This window comes from Myxocyprinus asiaticus, chromosome 47 (genome assembly GCF_019703515.2).
Source record: "Myxocyprinus asiaticus isolate MX2 ecotype Aquarium Trade chromosome 47, UBuf_Myxa_2, whole genome shotgun sequence".
NCBI lineage: Eukaryota > Metazoa > Chordata > Actinopteri > Cypriniformes > Catostomidae > Myxocyprinus > Myxocyprinus asiaticus.
The window spans coordinates 7,259,604-7,281,881 of NC_059390.1; the positions used below are offsets into that span (position 1 = coordinate 7,259,604).

General features: G+C 37.1%; 1 protein-coding gene and 1 long non-coding RNA gene across 6 annotated transcripts in view; one reads left to right on the top strand and one right to left on the bottom strand.

Annotated features, from left to right (window-relative positions):
* The window catches only part of LOC127436659 (transcription factor EC-like), a 59,687-nt gene that overhangs the window by 20,955 nt on the left and 16,454 nt on the right, over nucleotides 1-22,278 (bottom strand). Inside the window, exon 1 of one of the 5 annotated variants that reach the window (XM_051690944.1) lies at nucleotides 364-594. The exons of the other annotated variants lie outside the window; for them this stretch is intronic. Coding sequence (XP_051546904.1) covers nucleotides 364-420 — 57 coding nt within the window. The 5' untranslated portion in view covers nucleotides 421-594. Of the gene's footprint in view, nucleotides 1-363; nucleotides 595-22,278 lie in introns of those variants that run through there. 5 annotated transcript variants of the gene reach the window in all.
* Nucleotides 372-13,849, top strand: LOC127436680 (uncharacterized). Its single transcript, XR_007896447.1, has 5 exons — nucleotides 372-458; nucleotides 4,396-4,482; nucleotides 9,699-9,806; nucleotides 12,587-12,765; nucleotides 12,945-13,849. It is a non-coding gene; the product is annotated as an uncharacterized LOC127436680 (long non-coding RNA).

A 22,278-nucleotide genomic window follows, 5' to 3' on the forward strand; every position in this document is an offset into this window, starting at 1 on the left:
TGATTTTTGGATATGATGCTATTCCCTGACATATCTATTTAGCCAAGCAATAAAACCAACAAAAAATAGATGTTCCAAGTGCATGAATTCATTTGGCAGATGATTTTATCCACAGCTACACAAATTAACGTCTTTTTAAAAACAATTGTAAAGTTTTAGGGTAACAGAAATTCAGTCTAAACAACAAACACTGCTTTGCTCTGTGTTAACCACAATGACCAGTCCAATACAAGCTTTTAAACCTCTTTCTCATGAACAATTACAAAACACACAAACAGCATTTGAATTTAATCTCTCGTGCAGTGACCTTGACTCTAATGCAATCTCTCTCTTGCTCTTTCTTTTCTTTTTGCAGCTACATACCGGCAGCAGTTGGATCTCAGTGAGAGAGATGACTTTAACCACACAGCAGTGGCTCATGGTCCACTTGAAGGCCTTCACAGCAGATATTTCAACAGGTATACATGCACAAACATTCAGAGCTCTTTGCCTTTAAAACCACAACTCAGTGCTGGAATCACTCAGTCCAGTGTGTATGCAAGCAGGAAAGCAGAAAGATAAATGTGTGTGTGGCTTTCCTGCACTGTGTGTGCAGAAATGCAGGCCTGGAGAGGAAGGCATAACACATCAGCTTTCTCAGCTCTCCAGCTTCCTCTGAACGGGATCGTTCCGGCTCTAGTGGTCAGCCAAAGGCCTGACAGAGGCAGAATTTCATGTGCTACAGACACTGAGCAGAACAAAGGATGATGGCTGTTATTTTGTACTTGCTTCTTTCCTGCCTGGCCATCTTTAAAGGCTTACTCGGCACATTCCGCTGACAGGTTATCTCTTTAACGCACACATGCACACGAATGAAAAAATAAATCATATGAATCACACAAGTGCACACACCAACAGCAGACTAACCCACTCATGTGCACAGCAGAGTCAAAAAATATAGATATTGGAGCAAAAATGCCCCATATATGCTTTTATAGTTAATTCATAAGTTGGTGTTGTTGTTACAATTTTAGCATGTAACATTTTATATATTTGATATATCTTGATCTTGTACATTGTTTATTGTGCGTTGATGTTTTAATTCTATACACAACAGCCATAATTGTTCAGACTGACAGTTTATTTAAATTGATGGATTCAATTGAAGTATAGTATTTTAGAAGTAAATGGGCTACATACTGTGTTTTTATTTGTTTTGTTTTTTTTAAATGCTCTCGTAAAGATAAAAAATTAGCCTGAAAATCGATTCTAGATTTCTCAAATCAATTCTAGTCAGAAATTAGTGATCAGTTCTAGTCAGAAAATATCCAGAAAAGAAAAAAGAAAAAATGTTAATTTCTGACACTGGTGCACACATTAAAGGGGAACACTTTACAAAAAGGTTCTGTTTATTAACATTAATTAATGCATTAGTTGTCTTGAATTATAAATGAACAAAAATGTTTAAAAGCATTTATCTTGATTTATCTTGATTAATGTTGATTTATAAAATACAATTGTTAATTCATGTTAGTTCATAATGTATTAACCAATGTTTATGTACACTTTAATGTTAACTTATATTTTCCAAAATGTGTATATTAAAATTAACATTAACCAAGGTAAATAGTGCTGTTAAAGTATTGTTCATTGTTAGTTCATCATACTTTGTTGTTAATTCATATTAACAAAAAACAATCTTATTGTAAAGTGTCACCCATTAAAGTCTAGGATCTTTCTGAAAGTCAGTGCACACAAGTGCACACTTCAGAACCAACCATGTACACTCAAGGCCAAAAAAGTGCATGAAGTGCAAAAAAACTCTGAGCTAAGTTTCAGGGAAGTACATTGTTTTAAATGTTTTCTATTCAACTTTTGTCATCAAGTCAGTTTATATATTGCATCATGGAGATTGTTTCCCACACTCTGCAGTATGCCTTTTACTGTACACACACACGCTCACACACACACACACACACACACACACACACATACACACACACACACACAAACACACACACACACACACACATGCACACTGCAAATCTGTTATGCTACTAATTCAAACCACTGAGTCAAACTCAATTTTATCAACACCAGATAATGGCATAATGGTGGGTGTAATGTTCATTAATCATTAATCAAGAGAACTGAGTAAAACTGATAAATAAAACTGGTATTTCAAATGCAATAGATTTCTGGTATCCGAACTTTTCTAGATAGCAAGAAGATGCTATAGAAAGTGTTAAAAATAATGTGCTGCTCTACCAGGAACAGCAGGATAAAGCAACTGGCCACAAGATATTTTGTTTGTCATTTGGTTTCCATTTTGGTGGTGTTGCACTGTGTGTGTGTGTGTGTGTGTGTGTGTGTGTGTGTGTGTGTGTGTGTGGGTGGGTTTAGGTGGTTTACGAGGAAATTGTTTTTAGGTTGCAAAATGGTAATTACAAGGGTATTTTGTAATTTCTATTTATGTTATAGGGACATTTCTAGTGTCTCCATAATTCAAATTGCTTAAAATACATTCTAAACTATGTTTTTTAGAAAATGTAAAAATGCAGAAAGTTTTTTGTGAGGGTTAGGTTTAGGGGTAGGGTTAGAGTTAGGGGATAGAATCTATAGTTCATACAGTATAAAAATCATTATATCTATGGAGAGTCCTCATAAGGATAACCGCACCAACGTGTGTGTATGTGTGTGTGGGGGGGGGAGGGGGGGGGAGGTTTGGGTGGTTTACGAGGACTTTTTTTTCGGTTACAAACTGGTAATTACAAGGGTATTATGCAACCCGATCTCATGAAAAGTTGTACATAATTTACGAGTTGGCTATTTCGTATGGTCTCACACGATGTTGTTCGCATAAACTCGTACTCGAGTTCATCACGTGCAAATTCCCGGATGTCAAATGCGGAAGTAAGCGCGAGTTCCACGCATGAGGCATTAAGGACATTCTTATTAATATTATGACCTTATCCCAAACCACTTATCTAAACTTAATCAATCAGTAGAGTGTGTAAGCATGATAGAAAGCTGTTGTGTGTGACAGAAGCAAGTAATTACGAGGAAATCTTTTTAGGTTACAAACTGGTAATTACAAGGGTATTATACTATAAATGTGCTTTATTAGGATATTTCTAGTGTCCCCATAATTCAGATAGCTTAAAAAAACATACTAAACAATGTTTTTTTGAAAATGTAAAAATGCAGAAAGTTTTTTGTGAGGGTTAGGTTTAGGGGAGAGTCCTCATAAGGATAGCTGCACCAATGTGTTTGTGTGTGTGTGTGTGTGTGTGTTTGTTTGTTTGTTTACCCCTTACTGGAAGTCATAATTGGCCATTTTCCATGTTTCCTTAGAGTCCAGTCTGAATTTTCACCTTTGTTAGTCCCACATACTGTATGTTTAAAACATGTGCTACTTCCTGTAAGAGTTGGGCCGCTTCTGAGACAAGACTTCAAAGTCCAGCTCGCACATCTGAGAGCTGTTTTATCCAAGTAGAAAAGGAATGCATAATATCCAGAAGACTTTAATGATTCATATATAAATTAAATATTACACTCCTTTTAACTGTATGATAGGAGTGCCAAACTGTTCTCCCTGAGCTCAGCGTGCAATCGGGTTTATCAACAAAAATAAATAAAAATTTTGCAAAATCATGTAATATTTACAACTCTTCACTTAATACATGAAACACACCTGGACATGCTTTGTGTTTTAAGATACAGTAGCCCCAAAAAAGTATTTGGAGACTTATGCCACACAATAAATGCAATAAATAACAAAATATCATACCAAGTGGTATCTGAAAACAAACGCAAGACTAACATTTTGAAATTACGTTTAACCAGGTAATTTAAATGGATGTAAGAAGTCGGTTCCCCTGAATTCAAAAAGGTGTCCAAACAGAGTTACCACAGCTATAGCTGATCACATTCAGCATATATATATTCTCTTAATTTTGACAACCATAAAGTGTCCAGATACATACAGTATGCAGTATATCTATTGATTTTAAAACAAAGTTCTTTTGTGAAATATTTTACTTGAAAGGTGGGTTTGTACTGTCTTTCTTTAAAATAAACTTAGTTTTTTAAACTTAGTCACTTAGTTTGATATTTTGCTATCTAATGCAATGACATTCATACATTTTTAAGTGTGACATGTCCAAATACTGTTGTAAGCATCTTTACAAGATCGTACACCCTTGGTTACACACGTTTGGGGCATAAAAAATTAAATATTCTGTAGACAAAGTTATATAAACAGCTTCATAGGTTGCTAATAGGCTTGTGCGTTTTGGAGAGGGATGAATAGAAACTTAGTCCCCCCCCACACCCAGTCTTTTCCAGAAAAAGATGTGATTATGTCTAATGCGATTTTCAATCTAAATCAATTGCATTATCCTCTCCCCCCATCAGGGCCGACAAGGCAGGCCATTCAGAGATACACCTGAGAGGAATTCCACTCTACTCTTCTTTGTTCCAACCCACCAGCCCCTATAAATGGTAAGATCTAATTGTGCATTCAGTACAGATGAAGGGGTTTACAGAGACTGAGATGTTGACAGACTGTAAAACCAGAGACTATTTAGCAGAGAAGGGCCACTTCTATTTAAATGAAAGGGAGAAATTGGAACGCACAGCCAAAAAGCTCTAGCGCCCAACAGTCAACTGATGTAGAAAGGAAGTCCCACCTTACAGGTAAAAGAGCCAGTCACCTTTTAGATACAGACATCACCTGTCAATCAACTCTGTAACGTACATGCACATTAGCTATACAAGACGGCAAAATTGCATGTTTTAGCGTAATATGAGGTAAAGAAGCACAATTTATGACTTTGAAATATGTTCTTTGATCGTAAACTTGACCAACCGTTTTTGAGATTTCGGTGTTCCCCCATTCAAGTAGATAAGAGCTGCACTATCATGACTGGAAATAGCCTCCCGAGAGCATTCCAAAGATGGCCGACAGTGGACTGACTTACTAGAAAGACTTTGGTAAAACACATTCCTCATAGTCTGAACCCGGGCTACTTTCCACTTCAAATGCATGGCTTACATGTATCATAAACACCTTATGGTGAAATTGATTGATAAACTGCTTTTGTTGTGAAAATATACTTTTTTTGTCAACTTTTTGAAACCATCTAACCGTATACCATGATTCTCTAAGTTGACCCCCTCGCTTAGCACTGATCCCCTTAAAATCATAAAATGACCAAACCACATCATATGACTTCCCTACACAGGCTAGACTCACTAAAAGGACCCAACACTCTGAGAGCAAGGGCTCATGGGTAAGCTGTGTTTGTGAAAGGGCTACTTTATCTGGGCTTGGTTAATCACTGTTTTGAAACACCTAAATGGATTTGCCAGCACTATTACGCTTTGTCTGCGGAGAGTTTGTTTATAACGACAGATCTTAATTTCAGGGTTTATCACAGTGAGGGAAGCTAAGGTTAGGAGTGCACTTGAGGATATTTTAGATGCACACAAACTTGGTGAAAATATTATGGATAAAAAGTTATGATATACAGCATATAATTTATACAGCATTAGAAATGTATTAATTCTCTCTTTTTGTCATACCAAAGGATTTTAAAAGAATGGCATGGGGTAAATAAATGATGAATTTTCATTTTTAGGGCACAACAGCTGTCACTGGGATGGTACCCTCAAGGGGACCTATTCTGTACCTCTAGTTAAAATGTAACCCATTTTGGGTACACAACTGTACCATAAGAACCTATTATGTACCTTTGTTCCCTCTTGGGGAAAAAAACACACATTGTTGTCTCCTTAAGGGTACAAATATTTAACCAAAACAAGGGTACTGCCCCAGTGATGGCCTTGTACCATAAACAGTCCCTTTTTTTCTGATAGTTTAGATACAGTATTTACATTTTTAGATACTTATTTGTAGCACAATTTGTACATCTAGTCAGATAGAAAAGTAATAGCACACCAATCAGATATCATTTCCATAGCACAAATAGTGCAAGAAAAATTACATGCCAAACTTTTATATTTAGAGTTTGGAGGTTGCTCAAATCCTTAATCTTAAGTATGAGCAATTGTAATAGTGGTTGTTGCCTTAACAAGCACTGCTAACTATTGATATAAAGACATACTGATCTTTCATGTCTGAACACTATTTTACAAACTCTATATTACTGCACAAGACTGTTTCAATTTTAAGAGCACCCGAACTCTCATGTCACTGTTTGCATCTGTGTTGTGAGATGGGAGCGTAAGATAACTGAATACAATCAATCTATTTTATTTCAAATGTCAGGAAAGATTGAAATGGGGGGGGGTGGTTAAATTAGGCCTTTAAACACAGGCTCTCATCATATCTGATTGGAAGAATCTACAGGATGTATCTTAACCCTGATTTATGATAACCACCGAACGCAAGATGTAAGCTATCAGATGTTTTAAAGGTAGTCGCAAATAAGGTGACACACAATTGGTTACAAAGTTGTTCTGGCATAATCATGTACAAGTGTATGGAATGTGACTACAACTATCAGCACAACTGCTGTCCTTAGAGTTGAGAGTTGAGTTGAGAATGTAAGCCATCCCCCGACCTTTGTAAGCCATCCCTCGACCTTTGGCCTTTGGAGTAAAATGTATTTAACTTTGCAGGTTTTTTTTTTTTTTTCTTCATCATTCTGACATCAATGGGCACATAACTCTTACCGCTTATTTGCACACACACACACACAGGCTTTTTTCCACTTGAAATTGTCAACCTTTGTCATTCTAAATGCAATGTTTTTCAAATAATGAGTAAAAGTGTTTCGATATTATAATAACATAGCAGTGAGTGAGCAATAGTGTGAAAAGTATATTTTTGAAAAAATCATAATCAGGCGTTGTAAAACGCACTGTTCTTGTAGCGTCTCTAGTGTTAATTTCACCAGGAAACTGTGGCGATCAGTTTACAAAAATGTAGTTATAGTAGGGCTGCAACGGTACATGTATCCGCGCCAAACTGAACGGATACAGGGCATGCGGTACTGTACACGCAGTCACACGAATTATTACGTATCTTAGCATGCAGAAACCAATATTAAAACAACATATAATGAACAACACAAACCGGGTAGAACTAAAATGAAAAAAGATTGCGGAGCAACACGGGACCGCATGGAATCAAAACTTAAAAGAACAGAGCGCCAAACTGTACACTAGAAACTGTGGATCAGATAAATGCATGTGAAGTTTATGCGGATAGATCTTTTCACAACATGCACACTGCCCCAACGGCTTTCGCTTTTATTTATTTTTTTTTCTCCCCAATTTGGAATGCCCAATTCCCAATGTGCTCTAAATCCTCGTGGTGACGTAGTGACTCGCCTCAATCCAGGTGGCAGAGGATGATTCTTTTTTGCCTCCGCGTCTGAGACCATCAATCTACGCATCTTATCACTGGCTTGATGAGCACGTTACCGCGGATACCTAGCGCATGTGGAGGCTTCACGCTATTCTCCGCTGTATCCACGCACAACTCACCACGCGCCCCACCGAGACCGAGAACCACATTATAGCGACCACGAGGAGGTTAACCCAACGTGTCTCTACCCACTCTAGCAACTGGGCCAATTGGTTGCTTAGGAAGCCTAACTGGAGTCACTCAGCACGTGGCTTTCGCTTTTTAAATTAATAAATAATTTAAAGAAAGATTCTTTGTTTTCGCTGCTGTACCGAAACCGTACCGAATCATGACCCCAAAGAGGTACAGTTGTGCTTAAAAGTTTGCATACCCTTGGAGAATTGGTAATATATGTACCATTTTTAAAGAAAACATGAGTGAGCAGGCAAAACACATTTCTTTTATTTCTTATGGGATTCGTATTCAACTGTAGGTTATAACAGAATGGCACAATCATAAAACAAAACATGGCAACAAAGAAAAAAATGAAATGACCCCTGTTCAAAAGTCTGCATACCCTTAGTTCTTAATACTGTGTATTGCCCCCTTTAGCATCAATGACAGCGTGCAGTCTTTTGTAATAGTTGACTATGAGGCCTCAAATTCTTGCAGGTGGTATAGTTGCCCATTCGTCTTGGCAAAATGCCTCCAGGTCATGCAAAGTCTTTGGTCATCTTGCATGAACCGCACGTTTGAGATCTCCCCAGAGTGGCTTGATGATATTAAGGTCAGGAGACTGCGATGGCCACTCCAGAACCTTCACCTTTTTCTGCTGTAACCACTGGAGGGTCAACTTGGCCTTGTGCTTAGGGTCATTGTCGTGCTGGAAAGTCCAAGAGCATCCCATGCGCAGCTTTTCTTGCACACAAGATTTCCTGTGCCTTTAGAGCTCACACACCCCTAAAACATCAGTGCGCCACCACCATGCTTCACAGTGGGGATGGTATTCTTTTCACTATAGGCCTTGTTGACCCCTCTCCAAACATAGCGCTTATGGTTGTGACCATGAAGCTCTATTTTGGTCTCGTCACTCCAAATAACAGTGTGCCAGAAGCTGTGAGGCATGTCAAGGTGTTGTTGGGCATATTGTTATTGGGCTTTTTTGTGGCATTGGCGCAGTAAAAGCTTCTTTCTGGCAACTTGACCATGCAGCTCATTTTTGTTCAAGTATCGTCATACTGTACTCCTTGAAACAACTACACTGTCTTTTCCAGAGCAGCTTCTATTTCTCCTGAGGTTACCTGTGGGTTTTTCTTTGTATCCCGAACAATTCTTCTGGCTGAAATCTTTCTTGGTGTACCTGACCTTGGCTTGATATCAAGAGATCCCCGAATTTTACACTTCTTAATAAGCGATTGAACAGTACTGACTGGCATTTTCAAGGCTTTGGATAACTTTTTATATCCTTTTCCATCTTTATAAAGTACCATTACCTTGTTACGCAGGTCTTTTGACAGTTCTTTTCTGCTCCCCATAGTTCAGTATCTAGCCTGCTCATTACAACCACATGAGAGCTAACAAACTCATTGACTATTTATACACAGACAGTAATTGCAATTTAAAAAGCCACAGGTGTGGGAAATTGTGTGTCACCTTGTGTGTCTGTAACAAGGCCAAATATTCAAGGGTATGTAAACTTTTGATCAGTGCCATTTGGGTGATTTCTGTTATCATTATGATTTAAAAAGGAGCCAGACAACTATGTGATAATAAATGGCTTCATATGATCACTATCCCTAATCATGATCAGTCATATTTTCAAAATCAATGCCAAAATTTCACAATTTCTGCCAGGGTATGCAAACTTTTGAGCACAACTGTATGTACCAAACCGTGAATTTTGTGTACCGTTGCAGCCCTAAGTAGTAACATTCATTCTATGAGACTAGGTTGCTTTTAGCATTTTAATTCGATCTGTTAGCTACTGCTAGCTTTCAAACAAAGGCTTGCTTACAAAACCTATAAATATCTATTTTACTACACAGTGCTATACGTGAGCATTCCAACAGAGTGAACCAGAAATCTCCCTCTTCATTTCATATTTTAGATCTCCTCACCATTACATCTTAATTGAATGAGTAATAATATCCAGATATTACTTTAAAGATTAGTACACTGATTGTATGATCCACTTTTTAAATTGTATAAATGCAATTTCCTCCCCCACCCCCCACCACCCCAAAAGGCCAAACTGATTAATCAGCACAGCATGAGTTTAATTTGGCCATGAAGCACAACAGACACTAGTACAAAGTAACCAGTGTGATGGGCTCTTGTGTTCAAGGCTGAATGAAAGGTCTTGTCCGTCTGGCTGGAATAGAGTCTGATCTTCTGGATGGATCCTCCTATTCCCATTCACATCTGTCAAGCAGGAAATCACCTCTGATTTGTGGTATGTTAGATAAGGTATTACATTAGGGTATGTTGGGGAATTAGCCATGCACAACATGGCCGTTTGAATAAGAGAGAGGATTATTTCAGCAAGCAGGACAGGTGCATAATCTACATAGGCCACACTTGTATACATTTATTGGCATTAAATAAATAATAAAAAATAAAATATCAAGCCAAGTGGCATCTGCAAACAAATCATGCTACTGTAAAACTTTTCTCAGAGCTAAATTTGTTGCGATAACTCTTAACCAACCAACCCTCAATTTTATACAGGTGCCCTAGCAAAGTTACCACAGGTGTAGTTCATCACATTAACCATGGACTGCATGTCCCAACCAGAAAGTGTCCAAATACTTTTCGTCTTCATTTCAAAAGTACATTTCAAACCATACAAACTTATTTTTGTTAAATGTTTTGCTTGAAAATTCTACTTGAGCTATCTTTCTTTCAAATATATGCCACTTTGATATTGTGCTATCTAAGGCAATTATATTCATAAATATTAAGTGTGGTTTAAGTATCCAAATACATTTTGGGGGCACTGTTCCCATGAGATTTATAAACAACAGTACTGATCTAGCATGGTTTATTAATGCTGAGTCATTTATGTTTTTAAGTTTTCAACCAAATGTTTCACATCCCCAAATGTCTTTTGAATTCCTATAAACCAATGTTATGGTACTAATGCATGTCATATGGCGATAACGAATCTTTCTAACCACACCATGCCAACGAACAATAATCCAGTCGGTTGGAGGGAATCCAAAATTTTTATGAGGCCTTCACTTTTAGTTTCTCATCCCTCATTCTTCTTGTTTCACTCTTAGCTGAGTACTTGGGAGACGTTAACATGAGATGATGTGTCTCTTTTCATCACTGCAGGGTGCTACTCAAACCAAAGGCCTGACTTAAGACCAACCTGGTTTATTCAGTACTGTGGCTAAATTGGTTAGGATTAAAGCATCGACTGAACCAGATATTCCGTTGCAGCACAATAGTAATGATTTCATGAATTTCTTTACTGATAAAATTTTAATAAGCAGAAATAAAATTGGAACTATGCAATCAACTGTCACAGCACCTCAGAAAACAGTGTCTCATAATTTTCCTCACTAGCAACTTCAATCCTTCGCTGTCATAGTTCATTAAGAGCTAACAACATGTATGTTAGATCCAATACCAACTAAGCTCTTAAAAGAGGTATTCCCTGTAATCTTAGAACCTCTTCTTAATATTATTAACTCCTCGCTATCCTTAGGACATGTCCCAAGAAACTTTAAAATGGCAGTTATCAAACCGCTTATTAAGAAGCCACAGCTTGATCCTGGAGAAGTGGCTAATTATAGACCGATTTCAAATCTACCATTTATGTTGAAAATACTAGAAAATGTAGTGTCCTCCCAACTATGTTCATTTATACAGAGAAATGGAATATATGAACAATTTCTGTCAGGATTTAGGCTCCATCACAGTACAGAGACTGCACTTATTAGAGTTACAAATGACTTGCTCTTATCATCTGATCGTGGCTGCATTTCAGTTCTAGTGCTTTTAGATCTTAGAGAGCCTTCGACACGATAGATCATGACATTCTCTTGAATAGGCTGGAAAATTATGTTGGCATTAGTGGACTTGCATTAGCATGGTTTAGGTCCTATTTATCAGACCGCTACCACTTTGTATGTGTAAACGAGAAATTGTCAAATCAAACAAAAGTTAAGTATGGAGTGCCACAAGGATCAGTTTTAGGGCCTATACATGCTTCCCCTGGGAGATATTATCAGGAATCATGGAATAAGTTTCCACTGTTATGCCGACGATACCCAACTTTATATTACATATACAATGAAAATTCACAATTCTTTAAATTAGCAGAGTGTATCAATGAAATCAAAGATTGGATGGCCAGAAATTTCCTTCTACTCAATTCCGACAAAACAGAGGTACTAATTATTGGACCAAAAACCTCTAAAAATAAGCCGCTAAAATATAATATGACTCTTGATGGATGTACTGTTACGTCATCTTCTACAGCAAAAAAAATATAGGTGTTATATTTGATACCAATCTGTCCTTTGAAAATCTAATTTCCAGTGTTTGCAGAACAGCATACTTCCATCTCAGAAATATTGCTAAGTTACGACACATGCTCTCTGTTGCTGATGCCGAAAAACAAATTAATGCATTCATGATCTCAAAACTAGATTATTGTAATATATTACTGGGAGGATGTCCAGCAAGTTCAATAAATAAACTTCAATTGGTTTAAAATGCAACTGCCAGAGTGCTGACTACAACCAAGAAATATAATCATATTAGCCCAGTTTTATCGTCGTTACATTGGCTACCTGTTAAATGTCATATTAATTTTAAAAATCTGTTAACTACATACAAAGCTTTGAATGGTCTAGCTCCACAGTACTTAAGTGACCTTCTGACACACTATATTCCTTCACGTTCATTGCGATCACAAAATTCTGGCTTGTTAATAATTCCAAGAATATCAAAATCCACAAAAGGAGGTAGATCCTTTTCATATTTGGCTCCTAAACTATGGAATAGTCTCCCTAACACTGTTCGGAATGCAGACACACTCACTCAGTTTAGGTCTAGACTAAAGACTCATCTATTTAGCCAGGCATACACCTAATTTATACATCAACTCACAATTAGGCTGCTTTAGTTAGGTCAGCCAGAACCAGAAACATTTTTCATGATCTATAACTCTGCATAAAATTGAATGGCATCTACGCTAATATTATCCTATTTGTTTCCAAGTCTCATGGAAACAAATTCATACAGATTCATATCCCGAGGTTACCAGAGCCAGCCAGATCCAGCTCCGTTCCTGCTTAGTGTCGGACACCACTGCTACGTGTCGCTGAGTGATGACGACAAACTACAGCCGATGCTAGCCAGACATCACTTCAGAGGATGAACTGATTCCAACTCCAACTGTAAGACATCGGATAGATCATATGCATATATATATATATATATATATATATTTTTTTTTTTTTTTTTTTTTTTTAAACACTGGACCTTAACACTTACTTAGTTTACTAATCTTAAACCATGACCTGCACTACACATAAAAAAAACTAATATTGGCATTATATTCATGTTTTTTATCCAGAGGGGAACTGGCCCCCACAGTGAGCCTGGTTTCTCCCAAGGTTATTTTTCTCCATTAACCAACATCTTATGGAGTTTTGTGTTCATGCCACAGTTGCCTTCAGCTTGCTCACAGGGGTTCTAAATACAATTATTATTTAATTATTTAATTATTATACACAGTTTACAATCATATTTAATCAGACTACACAATGATCACTCTAAGACTTTATAGATATTACAGTTTCATTTTTTATTTTATTTATTTTTTTATTTATTTTGTTTATGCATGATTTCCTGTAAACCTGCTTTGAAAAGAATTGTGTTGTGAAAAGCGCTATACAAATAAAAATGAATTTACTTGACTTGGCTATCAGGTTATTAAATTCCTGATGTGGCACACCCAGGTATGGGAAAACCACCAAAGTCAATCTTAGCAAGTCAGACCGAAGCTGGGTGTAAGCGGGATGGGGGCTGGTTTGGGGTCCGTCTAAGCATGTTAGGTTTGTATTTAACTGTTATAAGGTAATTTACCCAATCACGTGCGAGCAGCTTTAACATTTAGGCTCCGGCAATTGAGTTTAGTCAGTATTGTTAGAGGTATGTGCGTCAACAGGTCTAATTACGCAGGGATAGATCGTCTTTGACGTCCTGTTTAACAGCGAAGATGATGAATTACCAGAGTAATATACTATCATGAATGCACATACTTTTGCTTACACACAAGTTTTCATGCAAGGTATAGGCCGCAGTCAAGAAATCTCTTCTGGTTTCGCTTCTCTATCTCTGCCAATAAATGTTTTAATGTGTCCAACTGTGGATGTTGACTTTGAACTCTTACTTTAAGTGTAAGTCAAATAAATTTTAGTTGTCACTTAAATGTATAACAGTGTTTTCTTTTGTGTTTTGTTTCTTTTTTTTTTTTTTTTTTTTTTTTTTTTTTTGCGGGGGGGCAAAATATCTGTATAATGTAAAATTTAGTGTGATGCTACATTTGGCAAAGTATATTTAAGATGGCTAATTCAATTCCCATAATTGTATCATTGGTGCTGCATATATATGTATATATTATATGTATATTATAATAACAATAATTTAACAAACTAATATAATACATAGTTAAGTGCTGCCATTAATCGTTTTGTACTCATTTATATAAATTATAATTTTATTGGTGGTATTTATTGTAAATGTATCCGCTTAAATGCTGTTTAATGCAGTTTATCTATTTTAGATGTAGTTTTTATAAAATAAAATTACATCATCTGCTTCTAGTTGCAGTAGGTAGTATTGTTTTCTCTAATTGTTATGTAAAAATGCATGTGAGCATGTCAGGAATGTACAGATGTAATCTTATATCTGTTTTATTCATCACCACATTAGTCTCTCGCCTGCTTACCTTAGGATGCAGTTAGTCAAAAATATGAAGCATAAAATGGCCTGTCACTGCAACGCACACAACACCAATGATACAATTATGTGAACTGAATTAACCAGCTTGAATTTACTTTGTCAAATGTAGCATCACACTAAATTTTACATTATACAGATATTTTGCAATGTGATTGGTAATTACAGATACATTTTGATGCCATGGGATAGATTAGATGTGTAAAATTTACAGTAAGGTGGTGCTCAATTAGCATTAGGCATAAAGTCAACTTCTGTCACTGAACTGCAGTTGTGCATTGTTGTAATTGTGTGATTACTGCAGTTAGAGTAAAATATTGACACTAGCCCCAAAAAATAAATTTTAAATGGTCAGATAAACCTGTCCACAAGCAGTCTATCATTCCAACTTCAGATAAACTTCAGAATGTTGTAACATAATTCTAAAATATAAAGAATCATATGTGTAATTGACTTACCTGACCATACCAGTTATATTCCAGCATTTTGATGATACAGAAAATCACTCTCAAAGCCCAAACTTTTGCTCTCTGTTCTATGGCACAACAATATCACCCAGAAATTGAGTGCAGACCCATTTACGGGTACCACAAAGCCATCAACACACACACACACATACACACAGAGAGCCACACAGCCTTGTTGAAGTTTAGCACTCTTAAGCTTACGACCTGTTGATAATGAACCTGAACCCATTATTTTGAGTCAATGAATTGAAAGAAATGGGGCAAGGAATGAAAGCCACAGGGCCAATTACTGACACTCTTTGATGTATTATTCTCCCTCACTCAGTCAAATGGCTGTGCACATTTTGTCTTCATCCTCTGTTTTTCATTAATTATTCTGCTTGGGGTCAGAGATTGGCGGCTAATTGTGCAGACGGTCCAGCTTTGAGAAAGGCAGTGATTCTCCAAAAGCTGACACACTCACTCGCTGTGCTCAGCCACCTTGCATTATGCCAATTAATCCAAGTCTTTGATTTTTTTTTTTTTTTTTTTGTCTTTCTCTTCCTCTCTTGTTCAATTCTCTTTCTGTCTCTCCCTTTGTGATTTATAATCTCTGTAGCTCCAAGAGTTGTTGGGGGTCTTGGACTGGTTGGGAGACTGTAGGGCCACAAGAGTAACTTATGGTTCAGTGTGCAGGTGCCATGTACCCATTTTATTATTTTTTTTCACCAAAATTGTGCTGGTGCTGAAACTGGCTTGCGTTTCCACTTAAAAGCTATTTGATGACGTAACTGACCATGTTCAAAGTCCCTTCAAGAGAAGTAAATCAGTTTGCTCATCGGCCATCTATGTAACGCCCCCGGACAAGCAGTTTCTATGTTGATAATAGACAAGTACAGCTCCTATCTTGATTAATATGGAAAGACAGAAATCTCCAAAACTGTTTGTCAAGATTACGATTCAATAATATGCTTCAAATAAGCAATAGAATCTGGCAATGGAATAATTTTTCTTCTTAAGCGCAAATCACACTAAAAAACTGAATTTTTCAGGCTGGTCCAGTTAAAATGTATGCATATGTTAGAGTAAATTAACTCTTTCAATAAGGTGATTCAATGTTTACTGACAGGCAGAACTTTCATTTCTACATCCACTATATTGAGTGCTCCAATTTCTCCTATCACTTTCATTTGAGTGTTTTGTCTTCTCTGTTTTTCTCACTGAACTAATCTAGAAATTTTTTTTTTTTTTTTTTTTTTTTTTTTGTGGCTCACGATTTGCCAGTGAGGTGCGAGTTAAGGTACTGAGAGATTTAATGAATCCGTATACATGCTATTTAGAGTACCTAACTATTACACTTGGTTAAGCAGCTTTTAATTTTGATATGGAGTCATAGTAGCAGAGGTGCTTTAAGTTGGGGTTGAATGGCAGGAGGGGTTAGGATGGGGTAAGTTACCCCCGAATTGCATTGCCATAGGTATACGGTGATTACAAACCCTTGGTAAAGCATGAAAAGTGTAAAACATGAAACAAGTTATAACCTAGGGTTAAAGTGAGCCTGGGTTGACAATTTAAAGTGTGAAAAGCCAACAAGAGAGCAGTGGAACAGAACTGAGAGTTCATTCTGTTAATTGCTCATTCGTTTTTAGACCCATGTCATTGGGCTTCTCTTCTACCCTGCCTCTATGTTTTCATCCTGGCTGTATTTTTTCCCACAACAAAGTCCTGACCACCAAATTGCTTTTTCACAGTGTGAGCCAGTTAAGCGTACCTATTAGAATTGATTCACCCCCCATTACAGCTGTAAAAGGGACTTCCTTCTCACCAGGATACTTCCCATTAAATGTTTTGGACTTAATATCTATGGCATCATCATGTAGATCAGCAGAAATAGAGATCTCTGCCACCAGAAGGCCCATTAAAGGCAGTAGATGTAAGCAAATTGGTCTAAACAAATTGATTTATAAATAAAATAGGGTAGAGGAGAAACCCCACTCATTGACACTTCAGAGGACTCCACAATCCCCAAGGATTTAGAAAACAAAAGAAATGTTATTCTAGAGATTACATTTCTTCAATGGGAGGAAAAGAGTAATCTGAATGAGATTAGGGAATGCTACGCAACTAATGAAGTTTTCCTCTGATCTTGATTGACATTTATCTGACTTCCTATTGGAAGAATTGGTTGTCCTTAATGGCTTATTCTATCCCCTGCCCTGCTTTTGATGTAAATGGTATCAGAATCTATCGGGGAACTGGTATGTGTAGAGAATGGAATGTAACAGACTTTTTGCCTCTTTAATGTTTTACTGAACTGACCAGACAAAGTCAATCTGCTTTAAAAACCTACAGCATTAGATTATGTGGCTCATTATTAGCTCAGTACTTACAATGGATCTTTTTAGATACTGTAAATGTAAGCTTTTTAGGTGCATTACAGCTAAGGTTAGGGTTAGTCTCAAAAACCTTTTAAGAAAATTTCCAGGTTGTATTTCACCACAAAATCAAAAGATAAAACAGTATATTTTGCTCAACGATAATGAAAGCTTTGGGACCTTTAAGATTTTTTGCATTGTAACATTATTTTCATGGCAATTAAGTATAATCCTGCTTTAACATTATAATGTGTAATTCGTACTGAATTTATACATCATGTATATGTCATGTATAGTATTTGTTGCATTTTTATTTATTTTTTTCTCCCCAATTTGGAATACCCAATTCCCAGTGTGCTCTAAGTCCTCATGGTGGTGTAGTGGCTTGCCTCGATCCAGGTGGCAGAGGATAAATCTCAGTTGCCTCCGTGTCTGAGACCGTCAGTCCACGCATCTTATCACGTGGCTTGTTGAGTGTGTTACCGCGGAGATGTAGCGCGTGTGAAGGCTTCACGCTATTCTCCGCGGCATCCACGCACAACTCACCACGCACCCCACCGAGAGCGAACCACATTATGGCGACCACAAGGAGGTTACCCCGTGTGACTCTACCCTCCCAAGCAACCAGGCCTATTTGGTTGCTTAGGAGACCTGGCTGGAGTCACTCAGCTCGCCCTGGATTTGAACTCGTGACTCCAGGGGTGGTAATCAGTGTCTTTACTTGCTGAGTTACCCAGGCCCCCTGTATTTGTTGCATTTTAAAGTCACTGAATTAAAGTCATTTTTTCAATAATCACCATTAAGAAAAGTTCTATCAACAGCGGCTTGTCTTGTATTACTCTACATAATACAAGCAGTCCATGTCAATCTTGGAATACACCCACAGTGCCCTCAGTGGAATGTATGTGGCATGATAAAGATATATCAAAGTCGATCTTCATGGTCGATTATCTTTACAAGAGAGTCGCATACCCTGACTGGAGAGGAACTCCTGAGTAAAGAACATCTCTTTCAGGCACTCTGACCAAAAGACGCCAGCTCTTAATCAGTGCAGCCAAGCCATGATGCTGAGATGTTGGCCTGGGGGGTTTGTGAGGGCCCCTGGTGATACATCACATTAAGGGCCACAGTGGCACTGTTTGACACAAGTCTCATCAAACGCAGAAATGGGCTCACTCTGATCAGAAGCCAAAGGTCAATCAGGACAGGCAGATAGAGTTTTAAAGACAGGAAGAGTCTAGTAGGCCTGGTTCTGTGAAGTCGTTTCTTCAAGCATTTTATCAATACAATCAAAGAGGCTTTATGTATTGGAAAAAGCATGTGCAAGTTCTCTCTCATTACAACAGACGACTATGTTTTCATAGTTACCTTCCACAAATTAATGTATATTCATTGGACCTAAAATGCTTGTATTGTCAAAAAATTATAGAAGTTATAAAAAAAGTTATAATATTTATATTATATTATCATTAATAATGATAAGAATAATTTTTATTTAGCACCTTTCATACAATCAGTTTTTCAGCTCTGATGCTTTATTTAGAAAGTAAATAATTAAAAGATGTCACTCCTTTTTTCCTATAAATTTATAGATGGAAATCAAAACTCACGAAACCTGTCAAGAATTTATTTATTTATTTATTTATTTTAGAACATTTTAAAGATTTACTTATTTATTTAGACGACCAAATAAATTTGTTTGCATTGTGCAAATGCAAATCTTTTCCCCCATTATCATTATAATGCAAAAAAACTCATTCAAATTATTGTAATGCGAAAATAAATTTAAATAGTAAAATATTTATACATCATAGTAGTGTTTGTTTGTACTGCCTTTAATTTATGCTGATTTAAATAAATAAAAATGATTACAATGTTTATCATTATTATTATTATTATTACAGTAATGAGAATTTTTGGGTGGAGAAATTTGCTTAGCTGTCATTAAATTAAAGTCTTGTTAAAAAAAATCTAAATCGTTAGATTGCTTCATTTTCTTCATGCAATATATTTATTTATTTTTATTTGTTATAACTTGCCGTGAAATGTGGCCTGAACATGATAAAGAAATAAACTTTCGCTCACATTCATAACTAAGCAAAAACAGCAAGGGAGATTTTAATAGAAGTACAAATTGTGAAGTTTAGTGAGATTGTCTTATTAAAATATTAAAGGTTAAACCTTTACTGCTTAATAATTCCTGCATACCCAAACAGACCCTTCCCATCTTCCTCACATCCCCTGTCTGGCCCTCTGGCCAGATCAAGCCCCACAGGTGCCCTCGGGGCACAGCGATATGCTCTGCTCAAGGCTACAGCCCACACTAGCATATATTACATGCATTGAACCTTTCTACAGTACTTTGAATCCTATTAGTGGCTGAACTAGTTTTAACTGAAAAAGACTGCCGACTTCACTCAATTAGACCTAATAGGATTACAGAGCTGGTATGGGCTGGGCGGTTTAAATAAGACAGGAATTTTGGCAGACACCTGCTGCATGTACTGCATTAATCTTATAAAGGAGAATATGTGGGCTTGTTAGGGGGCTGCACATGCCAGGACTTCATTTGCCATCTTTGTTGGGGCAAGAATGAAGCTTGTGGTAAAATGACTTATTGCTATTGCTTAGGTCCGGCCTTATTTGTTGCCATACTGTATGTCCCCTGCTATTTGGCAATATATCAATCATTATATCAGTGTGTACAGTGCCTTTCTGTGTTTGGACATGTAAGCCACGCTTAATAATTTAGGCATGTCATTGCATTAAATATTGAAATATCAAACTGAGTAGCATTTATCCTTAAAGGGATAGTTCACCCAAAAATGAAAATTCTCTCACAATTTACTCACCCTCATGCCATCTCAGATGTGTATGACTTTCTTTCTTCAGCAGAACACAAACAAAGATTTTTAGAAGAATATCTCAGCTCTGTAGGTACATACAATGCAAGTGAATGGGTGCCAACATTTTGAAGCTCCAAAATCCACATATTAGCAACATAAAAGTACTACAGACAATCCATATCTTCTGAAGTGATATAATAGTTGTTGGATAGAAACAGAACAATATTTAAGTCCTTTTTTCCTTCACTTTCACTTTCTCCTTCTTCTGTGTTTGGTTATTCACATTCTCCATGCATATCGCCCCCTGCAGGGCAGGGAGGAGAATTTATGACAAAAAATTACTTAAATATTGATCTGTTTTTTACCCACACCTAATTTATTATATCGTGTCTGAACACATGGATTTAACCACTGGATTACTGTTATGCTCCCTTTGTGGATTTTGGACCTTCAAAATTTTGACACCCATTCACTTGCATTGTATGGACCTACAGAGCTGAAATATTCTTCTAAAAATCTTAATTTGTGTTCTGCTGAAGAAAGAAAATCACAAACATGGGATGCCAGGAGGGTGAGTAAATCATGAGAGAATTTTAATATTTGGGTGAACTATTTCATGTGGCTGTTTTATAACTGACATTTCAGTTTTATAGCTCAGGTTAGCCTATCGTGTGCAGGGTCATAATGGTGTTTATTGTTGGCTGTAGATTAAATTAAATGTGAAACTCTGGAGTAGCTACTAATAGTTCTGTATTAGTACTAGAGGTACAGTAAATGAGACTGCAAATTAGTCCACATGGCCCTTCCTGACTCAAATGGTACTGTCAAATTTATAGACTGAACCCGAACGCAAAATCACTTTCTCTTTTATTTAGAACTCTTTGTGGGGCATCAAGTTGGCACAAAATTAGTTGCATTAAAATTTAAGCAACAAAATTTGCACCACTTGGGCCACTTGCAATGTAGACTTCACTTTTACAATGGGAGCAGTTTAATTTTGTCACATCAGTCTATTATTGTTGTTTTGAAAACTGTAAGTAGTGAGGACATTATTAAGTAGGTTCAAGGGCCTGATGTGGAGCAAATTTGTTCGGCCTAGAACTGCCTTTTCTTTAGTCGAAACACATGGAATGGTGCCAGATTGGTGACTCCGTGTTGGTCAAAAGGGGGTATGTGTCTGCCTGGTTGTTTCACTCACATCCTTTGAAAAAGCATTAACATAATCTGCAAATGGGACATTATTCTTTTGACCTTTTCTTGGAATCGTATGTAGTCTTGCCCCTGAATTCCTTCCTTTTTGTTTTCCTGGGAAAAGAGGAAGGAATGTCTGGAGCATCTGGACAGAGGGTAATCAAGAGAGGTCAGACAGATAAACAGGTTTCCAACCCACAATGAGTTTTTACCCACAATATAGAATTAAAAAGACTGCTGGTTTAATCCTATTAACAGGGAATGACCCTCATGGATCAAAGAGACGAGATAGAAGGAGTGAGCAACATAACACAAGCCACCAAACAGCAGGGTTGTAAAACAACAGGAACAGCCTTTTAGGTCCAAATCAGTCCTTGTGGTACATCCTGGAATGTTCTGCTTGATGCCTAATCAAGTGTTCTGATGACTGGATCAGGGTTTGAATCATCTGACCGAAAAGAAGCACATCACAAGCACTGGGTCACTCTGCTGTCCTGAAAAAACACCGCTCATGCTGGAATTGATGGCAGGCAGTTTGTCATAATCAGTGCTGCTAATCAAGTTTCCTTTCACTGCTGGTTTACATTGTTTACATATCTCACACACCCCTTTCTATCTTTCTTTCTTTCTTTCTTTCTTTCCTCCCTTCCTTCCTTACTTCCATCAGTCCTTTCCTTCCTTCCTTTTCTTGCTTTTTCTTCCTTTCTTCTTTTCTTTCCTTTCGTTTCCTTCCTACCTGTCTTTTTCTACCTTCCTTCCTTCCTTCCTTTCTTTCCTTTTGTCTCATCCATTTCTTGCTTTTTCTTTATTCCTTCATTTCTTCTTTTCTTTCCTTCTCTATTTCTTTCTTTCTTTCTTTCCTTTTATTGCCCTTTGTTTTATTTGTATGATTTAATCACCTGCAAATGCCCGGATGTCTAATGCGGAAGAAAGTGCAAGTTCCGCACATGAGATGTTAAGGACATGCTTATTAATGTTATGCCCTAACCCAAACCCCTTATTTAAACTTAACTGATTAATAGAGTGTGAAAACATGATAGGTAGCTGTTGTGTGTGACAGAAGCAAGTAATTGTCACATATTGGATGG